This window comes from Onychostoma macrolepis, chromosome 16, assembly GCF_012432095.1.
Source record: "Onychostoma macrolepis isolate SWU-2019 chromosome 16, ASM1243209v1, whole genome shotgun sequence".
NCBI lineage: Eukaryota > Metazoa > Chordata > Actinopteri > Cypriniformes > Cyprinidae > Onychostoma > Onychostoma macrolepis.
In genome coordinates, this window is record NC_081170.1 from 11685865 (window position 1) to 11707290 (window position 21426).

General features: G+C 35.4%; 2 protein-coding genes across 4 annotated transcripts in view; both read left to right on the forward strand.

Annotated features, from left to right (window-relative positions):
- Positions 1-153: 153 nt before the first annotated feature.
- serinc2l (serine incorporator 2, like) lies at positions 154-11226 on the forward strand. Of its 2 annotated transcripts, none has more exons than XM_058747880.1 (10): positions 154-306; positions 3103-3264; positions 3347-3534; positions 3644-3723; positions 5277-5414; positions 5537-5706; positions 6191-6281; positions 6700-6850; positions 8048-8257; positions 8586-11226. In XM_058747880.1, exons 1-10 carry the CDS (start codon positions 268-270, stop codon positions 8722-8724), a joined length of 1368 nt encoding a protein of 455 aa, XP_058603863.1. In that variant the 5' UTR covers positions 154-267; the 3' UTR covers positions 8725-11226. The 2 variants fall into 2 exon arrangements, with proteins under 2 accessions (XP_058603863.1, XP_058603864.1); XM_058747881.1 differs by lacking the exon at positions 154-306 and adding an exon at positions 1447-1795.
- Positions 11227-20778: 9552 nt separating this feature from the next.
- LOC131521305 (transcription factor HIVEP3) overlaps positions 20779-21426 on the forward strand; it is a 74802-nt gene continuing 74154 nt past the window's right edge. For both annotated transcript variants that reach the window (XM_058745894.1, XM_058745892.1), the window contains exon 1: positions 20779-21126. The gene's annotated coding sequence lies outside the window, so the exon portion shown is untranslated. The remainder of the gene's footprint in view (positions 21127-21426) is intronic.

Below are 21426 nucleotides of genomic sequence, written 5' to 3' on the forward strand. Positions count from 1 at the left end.
TGCCACAAAAAAAAAATACATTTATACATCGGTATGTTTTATTATTATTATTTTATTAAGTTTTATTTTTATTGTTTTGTTCAATATAGAGTTTATGGAGGAATTTAGAAAGAAGGACCTTTATTATGAAATAGAATGAATTGCCTGTTACAGTCGTCACCTTCAAACACCGGAATCAAGTGACAGATCGAGAAATAGCTCATGCTGTAATTGACTGTCAATTCATCCTCTGAAAGTGGTTTGGAGTTGTTTGTTTATTAATACAGAATGGGAGCCTGTATGGCGTTGTGTTCTCTTGCGAGCTGTGTAAGTGTTCTGTTTTGTTTTTCATGGTTTAGCTAACCGAGCAGCTACCTAACAGCGTCGCTAGATCATTAAATGAACCGAAAATAGAGAACAGTATAACTAAGACAACATATTTATAAAAAGTTAACGTAATGGACGGCGATGTTTAAATAGAAAATGTGTGGTTTCAAAGAGCTTTTCGTTGGAAAACAACAGCACACGGAAGTCAAGTGTGCTTATATTTGCATTGAGTTTAATTATAGCAGAGATCCTCCATGACTTCCAAACAAATAACAATCATATGATTAACGTAACTGAATCATTTAAAGAAATGATAAATTATACAGCAATGTAAGGGATGATAATTCAAACTTCCAAGTCAGCTATTAATGGTGTTTGTATTATGTAGTCTTTGGTGTGATTTAGTCTTGTAGTTTCGATGTGCTGTATTTAAGATGATTTGTTCATAATCAGGTTATACAGGTTTTCAGTTTTAGGAGTCAGTTTTTGTAATTGAGAATAAGAATTTGGTTGGGTTCACCTGTAATAATGTTCCTCGCCCATTTTCAAAGAATTGAAGCTTAATATTTAGCAGTTTAATACTTAAGTGTAAAAGAGAAGGACTGACTTGTGTCAAAATGTAGCTGAAAGATAAGCTGTAAAAATGTGGTATTAAATAAAAAAAAAAGAATCTTATAGAATGTTAGAATATATATATATATATATATATATATATATATATATATATATATTAGGGATGTAACGATTCACTCAACTCACAATTCGATTTGCGATTTTGATTTCACGATTCGATTCGGTTCACGATTCATGATTTTTTTTAAGAAAATGAGATTTAAGACAAATTATAAATTAAATATGTTATTTTATTATTGCTTGGACAAAATGCTGCACGTTTCTTTGTTAAATTGAAATATAACACTATAATAATATACTAATATAGCACTTGCATATTATTGCTCTTTTGTTGGTTTTGATTGCTTCTATTGTCCTCATTTGTAAGTCACTTTGGATAAAAGCGTCTGCTAAATAACAAAATGTAAATATAATGTAAATGTAAATAACAACTAAACTGAAATTTTAAAACAAGCCCCAAATCAAATAAAAAAAAGAAATCTCTTCATAAAAACTAAATAAGGCTTTGTCTGTGCTCTTTCCATTTAAAATTAGAGGCAACCACTGCATTTTAATCATGATCCAAACAAAGATGCTGCATACATGCAGCAGGAGCAGTTTTTAACCTAAATTAGACTGTATAATTTCGAAATTTGAAGCAAAAACAGAATGGTATGACTTCAGTTTTGTGAAATTATACATAGAAACAGCAGACGAGCTGAATGAGACGCAGATTCACTCTCTGCCAGCAGGTGGCGCTTTAAGCGTTTCCTTGGTTTCCGCTGTAAACAAAGCAGCGCTGCACTTATGAACTTTAATATGCATTATACAGAGGCAAGATGAGAAGAAAAATACCATCTAAACTTTTCTAAAGACAGTAAGTTCCCCTCAGACATGCATTCATATAAACTACCCTAATTGAATCGCGATTTGTTTCGCATCTCAACCGATTTGAATCGTCTCATATTTGAATCGATTTTCAACCGGCTCGCGGTTAATCGTTACATCCCTAATATATATATATATAATATATTTGTACATATTGTCCAACATTCACAATTCAAGATGTAGATGAACTATGGCATGTAGAAACTAGTGTGATTTCTTGTGACATGTTAACAGGCTGAACTGCTTTCATCTGCTGGTTGTCAGTAATTTGGTATATTCAGTTTTGCATTTTAAACCCAAGTCATGCTGCTTGAGCCACTTTCTGTAAATGTTTATCTACTTGCTGGTACAGCACACACTGCAAGAGAGGCAAATCTGCTCTAAGTACAGCCAAATACACTTAAAGCAGTGTTTTTATTTGACGCTTATCATTTGTGCCAGTAAGACACACCTTGTCTTTTTTTTTTCTTTCTTCAATACAATCTTCCTTTTTGCTTGATGAATCATACAGCTTGAGAAGTATGAAATGAGTGACAATACATTTTTAAATATTTCTGGTTAGATTTCCTCCTTGGTTAATCAGCTTTTCAGCCACTCCTAGCATGAGTAATGGTCATGGTGAATGTTTTTAAATTAACTTTTATACAGTGTGCACATGACTGGATTTATTAGGATCAAAGTCTTCAACAATGATTTCCTCACTGTTTCATGCAGCAGAACAACCCTTCTTCCTTCTTCTGCAGTCATATACCATTTGAACGCTGAAATGTAATTATACACGGTTCAGATTTACACACCCTGTAGGTTCTCATTCTCAAAACCTTTTTTCAGGCAAAATTAACATTTTTATTCATTCAGGTGCAAATAAAATTATTACATATATATATTGTGAAGACATAATGTTACAAATATTTCTATTGAAATAAATACTGTTCTTTAAACTTTATATTCATCAAAGAATCCTGAAAATGTATTATGATTTCCACAAAAAAATTTCAGCATTGCTAATAATAAGATTTTTTTTAGCATATTAGAATGATTTCTAAAAGATCATATGACACTGAAGACTGGAATGGAATTTCATCAGTCTCAGGAATAAGTTACATTTTAAAATACAAAACATAAAATATTTACTTTAAAAGGTAATAATATTTCATGACCTCAAATGATCTTTTACAATGCAGTATATATTAAATTGTATAATGTTTTGCAGTTTCTTTTGTGAACTGTGGCAATTAAACAAATGCTTGAACTGGTGATATAATTGCTCTTTCTCTTACTCCCTCCACGTTACAGGCCTCATGTTTGTGTGGCTCCGCTCCATGTCTCCTCTGTGGCTGTTGTCCTTCTTCCAATAACTCCACCGTCACCCGGCTGCTCTACTCTTTCTTCCTCCTCCTGGGGACACTGGTGTCTATAATCATGATCTTGCCTGGCATGGAGACGCAGCTCCGCAAGGTGGGCCCGCCATCAGTCTTCATCTGCCTCACTTGTGTTTTCAGTGCATTGTATTAATTTTCTGTTTTTAATGTCTCTTCAGATTCCTGGCTTTTGTCAAGGAGGAACCGCAATACCAGGAATCGAGAACCATGTTAACTGCGACGTGATTGTAGGCTACAAATCAGTGTACCGCATGTGCTTTGCTATGGCATGCTTCTTTTTCCTGTTTTCAGCAATCATGATTCGTGTAAAGAGCAGCAAAGACCCTCGTGCTGCTATTCAGAACGGGTAACCCTGATTTATTATTTATGTACCGTTATATTATATGCTGTTGTTATTGTATCATTTACTAAATGAATTGAAATTTGCTTGATTTTATCATTGACTCTTTTGTCAGGTTCTGGTTCTTCAAGTTTCTGATACTTGTTGGCATCACCGTCGGAGCCTTTTTCATCCCAGATGGAACATTTCATGATGGTACATTTTAGGTTGAGCTATTCCGTTAATAGCACATAATAGAACAATTTCCATTTTCATATATTCACATTGGGAAATACACAAAAGCAATGACAACATGGCAATGATGTTAAGCTCTAAATGCAGCAATAGTCATGATAATGTTATTCTGGGAAGCCATTGTCATAACGCAGGGCTAAATTTCAAGGGATGCAGAAAACGCCTGGTCTCCTGCAGGGAAGAAGTCAATTACTTTTTAATGACTATTTTGAATGTTATGAGATGCATGGGAAAAGACCGTATTGAAAGTGGAATAGGATGTTATTATTTTTTCATAGCATATTACATTAGCAGTGAGAACGCGTTGTTACTGTCTTGCCGGAATTCTCATGGTGTGGAATTAAAGATGCAGAACATTGTGTTCAGAGATCACGGGTAACTTCCAAAACAAGATCTAGACATTAGTATGTTTCATTGTGAATTTAAGTATGAAAATACAGGCCCTTCAGAGATGCATGTTTTATTAAACATAGTTATAAATTTAGTTTAAAGTGTTCACCCAAAAACTAAAATTCTGTCATCATTTGTCCCCCTCATGTCTTTCCAAACCTGTATGACTCTCCTTTTTTCTGTGGACCACAAAAGAAGATATTTTGAAAAATATCCCATTGTTGTTTTTTTCTGTCTGTACAGTAAAAGTCAGTTGTCACCAGAAGTGACAACATTATTTTAAATATCTTTGTGATTCACTGAAAAAAATAAATAAATGAGGTCATGCAAGTTTGGAACGACATGAGGGGGTGTAAATGATAACAGAATTTTCATTTTTGGCTGAACTATCCCATTAAGATGTGTATTTTATTTTATTTTTATTTTTTTTTTAATATGATACCTGAACACAATATATTATACTGATATACAGCCCTTTGAAAGGATTCAGCACTCAATGTCTCTTTTGGCAATTGGTGGTTTACTAGAAATTAAAGACATGAAATGCCATTTAACATCTATTAAGTGTTTTTAATGACATTTTGATGAAAGAAAAAAATACAAAATAATAATTACACACATAATACCATTCAAAGTTGGTTTGTTTTGTTTAAAGAAAATATACTTTTATTCAGTGCGTTGAATTGATCAATGGCTACAAAAGATTTCTATTTGAAATAAACGCTGTTCTTTTGAACTTTTCGTTAAAAATAAATAAATAAATAAAGTATCACGGTTTCCACAAAATATTAAGCAGTACATTTATTTTCAACATTGATAATAATAAAAAAAATGTTTATTGAGCACCAAATCAGCATATTAGAATGATTTCTGAAGGATCATGTGACGACAGGTGTTATGGCTGCTGAAAATTCAGCTTAGTCTTCACAGGAATAATTTCATTTGAAAACATATTAAAATAGAAACCAGTGATTTTCAAAAGTAATATTTCACAGTATTACTATTTTTACTGTATTCCTCATTGATGATTATTTGTTTAGATAGTAAAAAGGCTTGTTTTTGATTTTATGTTGTGGTTAAGCACATTTAACCAGTATGTAACTTCTCTTCTTTTTTAATCATAGTTTGGTTCTACTTTGGTATTGTGGGCTCCTTCATGTTCATCCTGATCCAGCTCATCCTCCTGATCGACTTTGCCCACTCCTGGAATGAGGTGTGGGTGAGGAATGCTGAGGAAGGCAACAGCAAGTGTTGGTTCTCAGGTACGTAGAGAGAGCAGATACACTGAAAGACAACCTGTTCGTCACAATAGGTTTGCAAACAGGTGTGTCCAAATCCGCTCTTTTCAGAGAATGAAACATGAGACTGTTTTCTATGCCCACAGGTTTGTTGTTCTTCACTGTCCTGCATTACGCCCTGGCCTTTGCTGCAGTCGTGCTGTTTTATCTCTACTACACCAAACCCGACAACTGTGCCGAACACAAGTTCTTCATCAGCTTCAACCTTATTCTCTGCGTCATCATATCTGTCGTTTCTGTTCTACCAAAAGTGCAGGTAAATCATGTTGCAGTGCTTATCCCGTCTCATCTCAGCACCCAATTTCAAATCATTGATAAAAGGCCAAACAACTCCATATTAAGATATTAAGCAGCATTAAGACCTTGAACGTAAAGCAGCAAACAGGAAATGATAAAACTGCTTTAACTAGCTGTTCGAAATATTCGATTGCCGCAGCACACACATCCTGACATGAATGCTGATTTATAATAATGTGCATAAGAAAACAGCCTCTCTGTTGTACTGAAGGTCATCTGCTGTTTACATTAGCCTCCAGCTTTTGTCTTTGTAAGGAAACTTCTTTGTTTCCTTCTTTGCATACAGAATATCAATGCTGGCCTGCCACAACAGACAAGCTTTCTTTACTGTGCCAGCCATTATGAAAATCTGCAATTTATATTGGGTTGTTTCTTACAAAGGTAGACAAAGTCTGATCTCTGCTTTATTAAATATGTTTCTTTATTTTTGTATGTGTTTGCAGGATGCTTCACCTCAATCTGGTCTGCTTCAGTCCTCTATTATAACTCTGTACACTATGTACGTCACCTGGTCAGCCATGACCAACAATCCTAGTAAGTTACACACACAAAAAAATCTCAGAAAATATTTACTGTCTGTCTTTGGTCTCTCTTTTCATTTTATGAGCTTTCATTTTGTTCCTACTCAGGTTGATGCAATATTTGGTGAGTTTTGTGGTGCCATACAAACCAGATGCTCAACCTTTATAGTCTCCTGATGCTTGTTACTGAATAAAGCCAAATTACCTGCTAGAATCCAGATTATAAATGTAACTCACTTTCCTCACATTCTGTTATGGTCTATTAAGTAAACCCATTATCAGCCTAGATGAGCTTTAAAAATGTGATTAGCTGACTATTAGGTGTGATCATAGTCTTTAGTAGTGAAGTATGTGATTTAATTAGCGTAGGAGTTGTATTATGCTTCTGTATGTTAATTTTTAAATCTTTATTTGTCTGGCTCCACACATAGATCGTGAATGTAACCCTAGTTTGCTCAGCCTGGTGTCCAATATCAGCACAACTGAGGCCATGCCTACAAGCTCCCCTGGCATGGTGCAGTGGTGGGATGCTCAAGGCATTGTGGGATTGGTCATCTTCCTCTTCTGCACCTTTTATGCTAGGTACATTAAGCAAAACAAACATTTTGAATATGGCTTTTTCTTCTTTCAATGAGCTCTTGTTGCTGTTAGTTTTTGCTTTTAAAATGCATAAAGAAAATCTCAAGTACATTTCTACATCAGCTGCTGTAGTTAACTGGTGCTTTCTATGCTGATTCATTGCACCGTTCAATTTGACATTCACAACCAGCTGCACAGAGGCATGGGTTGATTGATTGATTAGTGGTGTCAGATGTTGACACCTGTAGGCAGGGTCCAAAATTAATATTTGCCAAGCAGCAACTGTGAGTTCAAACTGACCTCGGCAAGTAGACAGAGTCACTAGTTAAAAGGTAACTTTAACATGGTCAGTGTCATTAAATGTGTTATTTTATTAGTTAATAAATATCGTGCTTCCTAAAATTTAAAACATTTATATTTAGTTAAAGAAATCTAACATTTCTTTAGATTTTCCAGAACCCAAAAGCTTTTAATAAAATAAAAGTTCAAACGTTTTTGCAGGTTAAAATACTAATATTTCAAGTCAGATTTTTATTCATTTACATTCAGGCTTTTGAATGGCACTAATATATACACTATTCAAATATTTTGGTTTTGAAAGAAGTCTATAATGCTCAAAAAAGCTGCATCGATTTGATCAAAAACACAATAAAAATCGTTACTATGTAAAATAATCCTTTTTTATATATATATTTTAAAATGTCATTTATTTCTTTGATGCGAAGCTGAATATCAGCAGCAAGTACTCCAGTCTTTAGTGTCACATGATCCTTCAGAAATTATTCTAATATGCTAATTTAATGCTTAAGACATGTTTATTACTGTTCATGTTGAAAACAGTTGTGCTGCTTAATATTTTTTTGGAAACCAATAATGAACTTTTTTTGAGGTTCTTTAATGAATATAAAGTTTAATAGAACAACATTTACTGTATTTGAAATATTTTTTCTTTACTGTCAGTTTTCATCAATTTAATGTGTCTAAATAAATGTATTAACCTTTGACATCCAAATTTCCTCAATTAATTTGCCATCCATTGGCAAATGTGAGAAAATTATACATTTTGCCATGTCAGAAAAAACAGCCTCTCTCCCTTTAAACTCTACTCCCAATCTAGCTCATCATCAATTAAATATGAATCTGAGAGACGTAAACATCATTCTCATGCTAGTGTCCATGTGATGTCTTTTCTCTTTTCAGCATCCGTTCATCCAGTAATGCTCAGGTGAACAGGCTGATGCAGACAGAGGAAGGGAAGGGCTCCATGGGAGGGGAGGAGGTGGGCGAAGACGGATTGCGGCGTGTCGTGGATAATGAAGAGGACGGCGTCACATACAACTATTCCTTTTTCCACTTCCACCTTTTACTGGCCTCTCTCTACATTATGATGACACTCACTAACTGGTACAAGTAAGTGCTCATTCTTCCACTTTTTGATTTTGGATTGAACCAAAAAGTTCCCTTTTTTTGAAAGGTGAAGTTTTAAATTTTAAAATACTTTCACCTATCATAGTTTAAAGGAATAGTTTGCCGAATAATGAAAATAATCATCATTTATGAACCATAATATCATTCCAAACCTGTATGGCATTCTTTAAATTTGATTCTTTTGAATGGTCAAGGATGTACTGGTCATTCTTTCATGCAATCACAAAAAATACAGCAGAACTGCACCAGAGACTAGCTGAGGCCTAAATATTGTCATTTTTTTCTGCCTTTTCCTCACATCTATCTTCAGACCTGATATAACCACTCAGGCCATGCAGAGCAGTATGCCTGCAGTGTGGGTGAAGATCAGCTCCAGCTGGCTGGGTCTGGGGCTCTACCTGTGGACACTTGTGGCTCCTGTCGTTTTCCCCAGTCGAGACTTCAACTGAGCTTGAGTGGGTGAAACTCTCTCACCTATTCAAGCTGGCCATGTTTGTGCTATGTTAGAAATATAACAATCTCTAAAAACCATTAAATAGCCAAGACTGAAAGTGATTCAAATCTGAAACAGACAATTGGTGACTAGTCTCATAGGCCTGGTAGGTACTTACACATATAAAAAAAAAAATGCATGGACAACAACAAAAGTATAGGATGCCGTGACAAGTATTTCAAAAACGACACTTAGGATTACTGCTGTGCAGAAAGTTGCCATTCACCATTAGCACACCTGAAGCACACACATTTATTTAGAGCAATATAGCTTCACAAAAATGTCAGTTTGACGTAATGCTCAAGTGAACATGAAATTCCGTTTTGCTTTGATTCCTCCGTCCTTTTATCTCATACTCACATCCTTAAGATTAAAGGAGCTAAAATGCAATTAAAGGCAAGGTGGATGGACAATTAAGGAAATGAGAAGCACCCTTTTTGCTTAATGAATGATTCACTGCTGTCTCATTTCTTACACTGCCGTTCAAATGTTTGGCATCTGTAAGATTTTTAAAATGAAAGTAATCTCTTATGCTTCCCAAAGCTGCATTTATTTGGTCAAAAATACAGTAAAACCGTAATATTGTGTAAAATGATTACAATTTAAAATAAATGTTCTCTGTTTATTATATATTAAAATATCCTTTATTTAGTGACAACAAAGCTGAATTTTCAAAATACTTTACTCCAGTTTTCAGTGTGCCATGATCCTTCAGAAATCATTCTAATATCCTTTTTTTGCTCTCAAGAAACATTTATTATTATTAGCAATAATGAAAACAGTTGTGATGCTCAATATTTTGGAAAAACATTTATTAAGAATTTATTTGAAATATATTTATTTCTGCCATTTTGATCAATTTAATGCATCCCCTGCTTAATGAAAGTGTTATTTTATGTGAAAAAAAAAAATCTTACTGACCCCAAATGTTTGAACAGCAGTGCACTTCTAGCAAAAGAGTCGCTGTGTCTCCACACTTGAAGGATAAATGAATGAAACGAGTTATATAAACTAGTCGCTTCTACCGTGTTGTCGATATCCTGAATAATTCACATCTCATGGTCCTTAAAGGTTATTTCGCTGTCATTTCAAATTCAGTATGGCTGTTAAGTATGTTTTATAAAGTTAATATTGCTAGTTTATCTTGTTTTTAACACTAACAGGTGCAAGCTACTCAAACCTAAGGCCACACATTTCCAGTGCGACAAATAAACACAATAACTATCCTACAGACCTACAGACCATCAACGTAGTGGTCCTAGCCACGAATTCAAATATGCATGATACTGCTGCTAGAAACCTAGTCTACCTGAAGAAGAAGCCTTTTTCTACAGTGATAGCATTTCAACTTCAGGGTTCAATTCATTGTACGATAGACACTCTATAATATACAATTTCACTCGATTTAGCACTTTTTTCTCAAGCAATGGGGAGAGTGGGCCGTGGGCAGCCCATGTGCGCTGAGGGGCTTAAACAGGGGGCCGTTTTCACTCCATGTCCTCTGTAGAGCCCCTGGAACTTGTGCATCCAGTAGATAAGCCCAATCCGACACACCCTTTCCCCCGTACAGCTCACTACACTACACGCTGACCGGGGTCTACCGCACTGCCATGAACAACAGACTGTGCTGTAATATTAATGGATATTAATGTATTATGGTGCTGTCAGTCCATCAGAGGCACATGTTAGCATATCTAGCTTGTTGTTTGGCAGAATAGTTTGGTGTGGCAATAGATAATTTAGTGTGAAATAATGCGTTTAGATAGCACTTACATATAAATTAACAGTTCAGGGCTGGTTAATATGTTAAAATTTATATATTTAATCAGTAAATGTTTCTGAAAACTGAATGTTAATCCTTCCACCTGTGACACTTTGTATACTTTTAGTTTTTTTTTTTTTATTACTTTTTTTTGTTATTCATTTGGAAGCACATGCTTACAAGTAAGCATCTTATGTAAAATGACATAAGAAAATGTTCTAAAAGTGACCATACATTTAGTTTACATTTATGTAAAATTGCTAAAAAGCTGTGTTATGAAAGCAAAATATGAAGTTGGCAAATTTCATAACTCTATGTATTGTAGGTGTGTCGAAGAAACTGATTGTGAAGTATGTACTGTGTATATATATATATATATATATGTAAAGTATATTTGAACTTTTCCCAAAGTAGTTTGACATAAGCATGACGGTTCATCTGTGGTCTATTATTAGGAGCAACATGCAAGATTAGTAATTCTTCATGTGCCTTTCTTCGATTAACTTCTTATCAAAAGCGTCCAGGTTTATTTCAGACCTATGGAAAAAGTGCCTTTGCTGTTTTATAACATTTCATTTTTCATACCATGGACAATGTTGCTCTTTTAGTTGTTTCTGTAGAAGTAGTTTTTCAGTGATCTGGTGCTGTTCAATCTGTGCTAATGCTGTATATATTTCAATAAACTCGTGTAAACTCTTGGTTAGTCAGAGTCTTTACAAATCAACTGTATTGATCTGACTGCCAATCGAAATTAAAAGTTGTGAACTTTATTATAAAAATTATTGATTTTTCTTTTATGCCAAACATCATTTGGATATTAAGCAAAGATCATGTTCCATGAAGATATTTTGTAAATTTCCTACCATAAATATATCAAAACTTAATTTTTGATTAGTAATATGCATTGCTAAGAACTTCATTTGGACAACTTTAAAGGCAATTTTCTCAGTATTTACATTTTTTTGCACCCTCAGATTTAAGATTTTCAAATAGTTGTATCTCGGCCAAATGTCCTATCCTAACAAACCACACATCAATGGAAATCTTATTCATTCAGCTTTCAGACGGTGTATAAATCTCAATTTCAAAAAATTTACACTTATGACTGGTTTTGTGGTCCAGGGTCACATACATATATAAATAAGACATTTTTTATTTGAATATTTTTGTTACTTTATTTTTAGTTTATTTTAAATAATGTTGAGCTGATACAACAGAATGAATGAGAAGGTTGTATTTTTATTTTCTGTCTGCCCACCAGGTGGAACTGATGTTCTGTTGATTTGATCTTCCTTGTCATGGATGATATTCATTGCTCAATGCCGATGGTCATCGCTGGCCAAACAATGTAGCCTTTAATTACTTGATACTACTCCAGTTATGCAATTTCATACCAGCACTTTTTCACAGATAAAAAAAAATCACATTAGTGATATTGTTTTTACCACCACCAATGTGTCATTTAAGCGCTCTTTCTCCATCAATGTTTATGCTTTTTTTGTTTACCCAATTCAGTCTCAGTGCCCCAAACTGGCCTCACTGACCATGAAACCCTCTTTCGGTTACAAGCAATTATCACACTCACAGTTGTGTAGCCTTTGGAAGCATTTGCAGAAAAAACATTACTTTACTATATCCAGAAAAAAACTAAGAAAAGCAGGCCTAGAGAGTAGCGATTCCAAAAGGGAGCGTGTTTCGTGAATTCCTCTCAGTGCTGGAGATGTTTTGAGTGGCTTGCAGATAAGGAAAGTATTGAACCTTAAGTGCTTTTGGGCCCTGCAAATCAGGCCCCTCTTCTCAAATGTGTGGTTTATCAGTTGGCAGCTTGACTAAACATCGATAATGCTTGCTTATGCAAGATTGCTTTGCTAATAGTGTTGATATGTTTCTGCACACTTGTGTAACACTAACGCAGCAGAAGGATGGCTGAGGTCTGTATATGTAGGTCAGGGTTCCATGACTCTCTTGTGTTTTTTTTTTTTTTTTTTTTCTCTTTAGAACCAGGTGGGTGTGTTACAGACCCATGAGATGACATCAAGAGCTCAGTGGCGCTTTATTTACCCTCTGTAGGCAGGCTATGGGGTATTTCATATGGTTTTATGAGAGCATTGAAGTTTAAATATTGAATGGCATACTATGCAACATTTATGAAAGTTACCAGTTGATATTTAATGCAATTTCTAGGATTGGCCTTGCTCTTAACCCAGTGTTTAGAACATTAGCTAATGGTCTATAAGATTTTCTTGCATCAACCGTTCTTACAACCTCAAACATAAAAGAGAGGAAAAGAAAGTGCACACGGAATGGCTATAACCTGAAAAAACCTGGGGTCAAATTGACTCTGTTTATTTTCTTAATACATGTTCCTAGTCTTATTTTGTATGATTTATCATTCACGAAGACAAAACTGCATGTCTGCAATATTTCAATATTTCATAAAAAAAAAAAAAAACAACGCTGAAATTACTTCTTTTCAGCTAGGAAAGTTGGGGCAAGGAAAATAATGTTGAAGAGAGGATCTATTTAGACAGTTTTAGGCCCATAGGTTTTTAACCAGGGGGTGTGCAGAGAATATACAGTAGGCTATGTTTATAAAACGCATTCCATTTTTTCAAAAGAATTATTATGTTTATAGCTGTTTGGATGAGTTGACTGTGAACTTGCATTTGGGTCTCAAATCTGAGATGAAACACCTTCTTACCCTATTGTTATTATTATTATTATTACTATTTATATTACTAAACATTTAGGGTCAGTCAGTATGGTTATTTATTTTTACTTTTTATTTTTTAAGGAAATTAATATTTTTATTCAGCGACATTGTTACAAAACAAAATGTATTTTAAATAAATGCTGTTTTGAAACTTCTTTCAAAATCTTACTGACCCTCAACTTTTAAGCCGTCATGTTACTGAAGTTAAATGGTTTACAAGTTTCACTTTGACTTAAAATTAACTAAAGAGAGTTAGAGGATTGAAATGGCCTTAGCTATATTTTACCGAACAGCCAATGAGGAGAGACGATAATGACTCTGATGCTGAGTAATAAAGACCAAGAGCTAATGTGTGTTTGCAGAGATAAAGATTCCCAATTAGCGAAGAGATATTGACTGAAAGTGCTGTAGGACGTTACTCTTGATCCACAGAGCTGCTGTGCCACAGAACTCTCTCTCAGCTCGACTACCAGAATGTACAGTTGATTTTGGCTGCTGTAGTGGAGTATAACATTTCACATTGTCTTTGTCCTCATTTTTAATCAGGTCTGTCTCATAGCTGATGCCAGAAACCTTTGGTTTCTTCTTGTTAGAGTTCAGCATCTTGGGACTCTGCCTAGTATGGAACAGAGGTTCTAAGAACTATGAACTTGGTGCCATCTCAAAACCGCTCAAAACATAATAAATGTGTCAGGGAGGGTGTGTTTTTTTTTTCTTTCTGCTTTTCAAATGGGGCTTTGCAGCTGTCCAGTGCAGGAACTGTGCATCTTTCTCCATGCCAGACTAAAACAAACATGACATTAGATTAAATCAGAGTAAGCTTGAAGCATTCTTCTGTTTTTATGATTTTACTGTTTTAATCACTTTAATGATGCCCCAAAATGAAATTGTGCAGGTAAAATGGCTTTGCTGGTCTTAACTGGTTTTTGATAGTCTCCTGGTGTTTAGCTGGGTGGCTAGCTGGTCTCACAGCTTGAACCCTCTAAACCAGAAAAGAGATCAGCAGTTTAAGCTGGTTTAACATATAATTGTTTTATTTTATTTATTTATTTATTGAATTTGAAAATTCAACTTTACCAGAATAAATTACATTTTAAAATGTATTTAAATAGAAAACGGTTGTTTTAAATTGTAATAATATTTCACAATATTGCTGTTTTTATTTTATTTTTGTTCAAAAATGCAGCCTTAGTGAGCATAATAGATTTCTTTCAGAAACAAAAACCATACCGACCCCAAACTGTTGAACAATGATGCATGTTTTTCCTGTTTTCTCCATTAACATTTTAGAAACACCAACCTCATATGGTTAGCTGGTATTTCTGGCTGGCCAGCAGGTTTATTTGAGGAGTATTGGGTGCTTTTTAGCTTAGGAGACCAGTGAAAACCAGCTAAGACAAGCAAACCATGCTGTTTATTCATCAGGGACATTGTTGAGCTTTAAGTCTGTGTAATGCAGTGTTCTTCCCTGAATTCTGAAGTATTTTGTTCTCACTATATCATTTCCCAGCCCACTCTTCATATAAAGGTTTGTGTTGTTCTCTCAGAGCTGCACTCACAATAGCACATTGCTATATGAGAAACAAACTTTGGAAGAAGCATAAAAGAAAAATAACTCCCCTCATCAATTCATATAAACTACTTACTCCTGTCTGGAAACTCTCCCTCTCTGGCAGGCTTGCCTAACAATGAACAAGGGAGAGAGACACATCAACAAAATGATCTCACTCCCTCAGCACCAGCACACACACACACACACACACACTGACTCAGCAGTGCTGCAGGATGTTCTGTCTCCGCTTTGACCCTCTCTGCTCCTGAGTTCCCAGAGCCAGACTGGTAAGTGTATCTCCAGGGATCCCTTTAACCCAGTGTGAAATCACAGTGCTGATACTTGGCCCGCTGTCAGTGGGATGTGACGTGCAGTTGTGCATTATAACAACATCAGTTTTGCTAAAGAAATTCTGCATCATTGAATATTTAAAGTTTTCACAAACCAAACTTATGCAGAGTACCATAGTATTTTATTCTGTTTGATTTATCTGAACAACCAAAAGAACTCCTGTCTGTCTGTCTATATATATTTTTCTGTCTGTCTGTCTATATCTATCTGTCTGCATGTATCTGTGTCTGTATGTATGTTTGTATCTGTCTCCCTGTCTGTCTCGATCGTCTGTCCATACTTACTGTAAACGTATTTACCCAACCAATAAACTGTGATTGTTCACTTTATATATGTCAGATGCCCCTTTCCTGTCTAAGCGGATAGTTTACTCCAGGATAAGCTGCAGTAAGACCCATTGATTGGCTTTGGGAGACTAGCACGTTCCTAACAGGCTCCAGGGCTTACACCACAAGCAGAAAGAAGTTTCAAAGACAATCATTTTATTTCCTGGGAATCTTCTGTTTTTATGTGACCATTTGAGAGTCTACAAAACTAGACGTAACTGGTTTTTAGAACAAAATCAACAAAATTTTTGAGAGGAGAAAAAATCATTTTGAGAGCAACTGTACTCGATTTGCAGGCGCTGCTCTTATAGTGAAATGACTGAAAGCGGCTGTCAGAGGTGTAATTGCATTCTAAGTGTAAAACCCAAGCACATTGGATTACACGGCAGTATGTAGCAAAGCTAATTGAGTTTTGGTCCTGCTGGCACATGTGTGCTGGAAACATTTACCCAACATTACCACCCATTAGACTCCACACAGCCCAGAGTCTGGCAGCAGAGTGGCAGAGGATTGTGATGCAACTGCCTCTAGCTTTTGCTGCACTATGTAAAAATACTACATTAATTATCCACGTGCATGTGACAAGAGGAACTTCTGAGGGAATATAAAGGTCATAAATGAAAACACAAGATAATCCTTGTAGTTACTTACTGTCAGGCTCATGTGTGTTTATTCAAAATTTTAACGATACTATATGGGCTATATCTCCATATATGATGTTTTACCATGTTTAAATACATTCTGCAGATCTCAGATTTCATTTATCAAAGGATGTTGTCAGCCATTATATATGGAATACATTTGGGACAATATGAACTCCATGTAATGCGGGAAGGCTCAGATGTACGTGGTACTTCAAGTAATGGACAATGAAATATCAGATATTACAAGGGTGATGGTGTACATTACCAACAAAGTGAGATATATTACAACCTATTGATTTGACTCTGAGCTATTATGTTGCATGTGTATCAAAATCAAATATTTACACACATGATATGTGGCGTCACTATATAATATCTCATGTCCTTTACAGAAACACTGGAAGTGCTACGGTGTTATCAGTCTTGCCGTAGTTAACTAAAATTAAAATGAAACTGAATTTAATTTTAATAAAATTTAAATTCAATTAAAATAAAATATAAATATAAGATGAAAAACTTCAACCTAAAAACGGTTATATTTCAACTCAAATAAAATAGATTTAAGTTGAAGTACTAAAATTTAAATAAAAAAAAAAATTTAATTAAAATGACAAAAAGGACCTAACAAACTTACAAAACTTAACTAAAATTAAAAAAATGAAACTATAGCTGATTAAATATACAAATTAATACTATAAAAGTATATAGTCCAAAAGTCTGAGACAATTATATTATGCATACCGATTTATTTAAACCTGGACATAAACAGAAAGATGGGGACTTTGAAATTGAGCTTATTATTTTTTCTAGGTCACTAACCCAATATAATATAATATAATTTAACAGTCTTAGACACTTTGACCGCACTGTCTACAAAGGTACTGAATAATTTCTGAGTATATAACACTATTGCCATTGTACATACATGCCCCCTAAAAAAATTAAAACTATAGTAATACCAAAATACTTTTTTGTAAGCAATGGCTTGATTATTTAATGCATTACTTTTAACGTTAAGCTGCTGATAGTATCCTCTTCCGAATGTTTTCTTTCACTCCTGCATTATCTTTGACTCTCTTTGTGTTCCTGCAGCAGGCAGCATTGTTTCTCTCTGTCTCACTCTCTCGCTCGCTCTCTCGCTCTCTTTGGCAGGCTGCTGTGTGCCGTGCACAGGCGCAGGCCGGCTCTGTGGGGAGGCTGATCTAGTTATATAACAGTCGGTGCAGCCGTTGTCTGCTGGAAGACAAGCATGCAGGCATCCCTGTTACATAAGCCTGTTAGGATCATATTGTCACACTGTGGAGCATTCACAACGCAGTGTCCTTGCTACTGTGCTTCCCTCTCTCTCTCGCTCTTGGGATAGAAAACCCGACAAAAGGGTGGTCCAATGCAGTTCAAAGAGCGCGAACTGTGCAATCACGCTTCAGCCAATCAAAGCAGACCTCTCTGCATGGCCTAAACCCCCCACCCACGCGGCCGTCACGCACCTCACAGCCACACGCCCAGTCAGGCGTCCTGTTTGACTCGGGCGAGGATGGCGGCTGTCATGACGATGGAGCCAGCAGCCCTCTCGTTCTCCACGGGGAGTCTGAACGACAGTGGCATCCAGTGACAGGATCAGACCGCTGCGGGCTATGACTCATCACCTGAATGCCAGGTGAACTTTACCGGACACCCAAGAGTCTCCAGGAGTCCGTCTAAGCCTTCTAAATACACAGCGCTGACCCCACTGAGTTGGTGAGAGTCTCACCTTATCTCTTCGCTAATTTTAGAGCCAACAACAGCAAGACATTCAGTCCGAAATTATTGTGGCATCACTGGGCATTATGGTGGGAAAACGAACAATAATGCGCTGGTTTTGTCACGCAATGTCGCTCTAACTCACCCCACGGTGACCTTCTTACGCATTCAAGTTTTGATAGTTTTCGCTCAGTTCCTCAAGCAACACTTTTGTGCTTCCTTAAAAGTAATTTAATTCTTTTGAAATAAATATAAAAAAGAATAATAACAAGGTAGAGGCCCAGCAGGGGTAGAAATTTAGGGGTAAATAAATTTAAATAAAATAAAACATAAAAACTTAAAAACCTATTTAAAAAAAGGATAACTTGGCTTGGTAGTGTACTAAAATGACTAAAACTAAAATATAATGTAATGTAATGTAATATAATATACACGGTGACCTTCTTATGCATTCAAGTTTTGATAGTTTTCACTCAGTTCCTCAAGCAACACTTTTGTGCTTCCTTAAAAGTAATTTAATTCTTTTGAAATAAATATAAAAAAGAATAATAACAAGTTAGAGGCCCAGCAGGGGTAGAGTTGAACTAAAACTAAAATGAAACTAAAACTATCAAAAAACATTTTTGTTAAAAAATAAAATATAAAAACTTAAACTTAAAAAACTTAAAAACCTATTAAAAAAGGTAACTTGGTAGCGTACTAAAATGACAAACTAAAACATAATATAATATAATGAAAATAAATTAAGATAAATTTATAGTAAATGAAAAAAATAAACAAATAATAAAAATGATAAGCACATTACAAACAAAGTCAACTTAAAGTAAAACTCAAATTGAAAACTTAAAATATTAATAAATACTATAATAATATAAAAATAAAATCATCTTAACACTGGGTGATATCAGATGTTATTTGATGATATTTGGAATACAGTGGAGTCCAAAAGTCTGAGACCACATTAAAAGTCTGCTATTCAAAATCTTTGGGGATTTTGAAAATTATTATTATTCTTACGCATTCAAGTTTTTCTAGTTTTTGCTCAGTTCCTCAAGCACAACTATTGTGCTTCCTTGAAAGTAATTTGACTCTTGTGAAATAAATATAAAAAAGCATAATAACAGGTTGGAGGCCCAGCAGGCGTAGAGTTTGGAAAGCTATATTTATGCCCAGTAATTAGACTGTCCTTGGGGTATCGACCCAGCACTGTATTTGCATCCGTTACACAAAGCCTTCCTTTGTCAACCGCTTGTCATATGGTAGTCAGGGTGACTGTGTTTAGATTCATAGAGTGTTGTGACTGAATACTAGCATATTCAGAGACAAACAACAGAACAGATACCCAAACTTCATTGTGTTTCATTGAACTCAACTTAACACGGTCTGGGAATTTTTGAAGGCTGTGTTAAAAGGTGGGTCAATGAGGAAGTAATCTGTTTGGAAATATAAATCCAACAGGGAAAATGAAAAGACAAATTATTCCCAACAGGTATGGTGCGGCTTTGAGCTTCTTAGCTCTTCTTTCTTGGGAATTGGTATGCAAAGGGCTTTTGGAAAGTTTGGGGAAAACACGGAGTGATAATTTACTCAGGTTTGTTTACTTGGGAATAGCCACACTTTCTTGAGAGATTAGTAATGTTCTGGTTTACTTTTCCTCCATGCCCCTGGGAAAGGGTTAAATGAATTAAAGTCCACGCTGATGGCTAACCCCACTAATAGTCCCCATGTGGGCCATGCTACCATTAGTGCAACTGAGAAGCTTCAGTCCTACTAAAGAGTACAACTGAGTCAGGGAATTGTGGGAATTGTGCTGACATACACAACCCAGTATGCATCCCCCAGAAAGGCCAGCTCATGAAACACTTTCTATGGATGTGTTAAGGCATTCTCACCATAATATTCCATAAAATATGTGACTTTGGTTATGATTACAGTTAACAATATCAGTTTAGCTGATATTCCACAAGCAATTAGAAGTAATCTCAATTATATGAAATTATTAGTAATACATTGTGACCCATGGGTCCACAAAACCAGTCATAAGGGTCATTTTTAAAAAAAAAAAAAAAAGAAAAATTAGATTTATACATCGTCCTGAATAAATAAGCTTCCCATTGATGTATGGTTTGTTACAGAGATACAACTATTTGAAAATCTGGAATCTGAGGGTGCAAAAAAAATGGAAATATTGAGAAAATCACCTTTAAAGTTGTCCAAATTAAGTTCTTAGCAATGCATATTACTAATCTAAAATTAAGCTTTGATATATTTACAGTAGGAAATTTACAAAATATCTTCATGGAACATGATCTTTACTTAATATTCTAATGATTTTTGGCATAAAAGAAAAATCGATCATTTTTACTCATACAATGTACTCTACAAATACACCAGTGCTACTTATGACTGGTTTTGTGGTCCAGGGTCGTGTGTGTGTGTATGTGTGTTTGTGTGTGTTTAATAGCATAAATAAAATTAATAAAAGACCTTAGAGTATCGATTGTGAATATTATCATATCATATTTACTCTTCCTCATATTGTTACAAACAAATATGATAAAGATATCATTATACATTATTGCATTAAAAAAAAAAAAAAAATATATATATATATATATATATATATATATATATATATATATAATAGTGCAGAAAGAAAACAGAAAATCACAGGTTTAGAGCAACGATTACAGAATTTTCGTTTTGGGTGAACTGTCCATTTAAAATAGTAATATGTACAAATATATAGGAGAAAGCAGACAAACCAGGAATATTGACTGTTAATAATATCAACACTCAAGAACTTTTGCAGGGTCCGCTTGAAATAAAGAATACCGGGACAAGGAATTTTTGGAATGTTCCATGACGTCACCTCGCAGTGGCTGACAGCGAGGAGGGAGCTAAAAATTAAGGTACTTTCTTCGGCCAATGAGCGTCGCGGAAGTATACTACCTCATGATTATTAATCACCCCTAGAACTGCGAGAGCATGGGAGGGAGCGGGGCCCCCGGGGCGTCGCGTGCAGGGTGGTGTGGTGTGAACTGTTTGCGTTGCGCGACACTGTGGTTGTTGTTGTTGCGCTGATCAGCTGAACGCATGATTGCGCTTCCAGTTTGACAAGCAGGAGGGGAAGCCCTGTTGGCTCGCGAGCGTCCAAATAACGCCGAGAGAGGCGTCAGCAGCGATTCCGTTTGACAAGCGATGGGATGCGGACCACGGCACGCTGCCCTGGAGAGTAAATTGCCACAGCAACGCCAACAGCTGTGTCAGGTATGGTCTAGCATGTAAATGTTTTGTGGTTTACATATAGGCTACGTCTTAGTCGAGATTGATTAGTAAGCATATTTAGGAAGTATTTTTCGTTGATGTCTTGATTCGGCAGGAATAACATTTTATGAAGTCTGTTAGGAAAACTTAGACGTGGCGTTTTGCAGGAATTACTTTTTTAAGTGAAATTCGTGGAAGCTGTTCCACTTTTCATATGTTAAATAGGAATATTGACTTCCTGTAAACAATGCGGCACAATATGAGTCAAATCAGCTGTCTGGATTGTTCAAACAAGTTGAGAAA

What these genes read in the sequence shown, in the direction of transcription:
- serinc2l (XM_058747880.1), top strand. Translation starts at nt 268, where the DNA reads ATGGGAGCCTGTATGGCGTTGTGTTCTCTTGCGAGCTGT. An exon ending in CAGCAAGTGTTGGTTCTCAG is followed by an intron (nt 5,415 to 5,536) that starts GTACGTAGAGAG and finishes CTATGCCCACAG; the next exon opens with GTTTGTTGTTCTTCACTGTC. An exon ending in CTGTTCTACCAAAAGTGCAG is followed by an intron (nt 5,707 to 6,190) that starts GTAAATCATGTT and finishes ATGTGTTTGCAG; the next exon opens with GATGCTTCACCTCAATCTGG.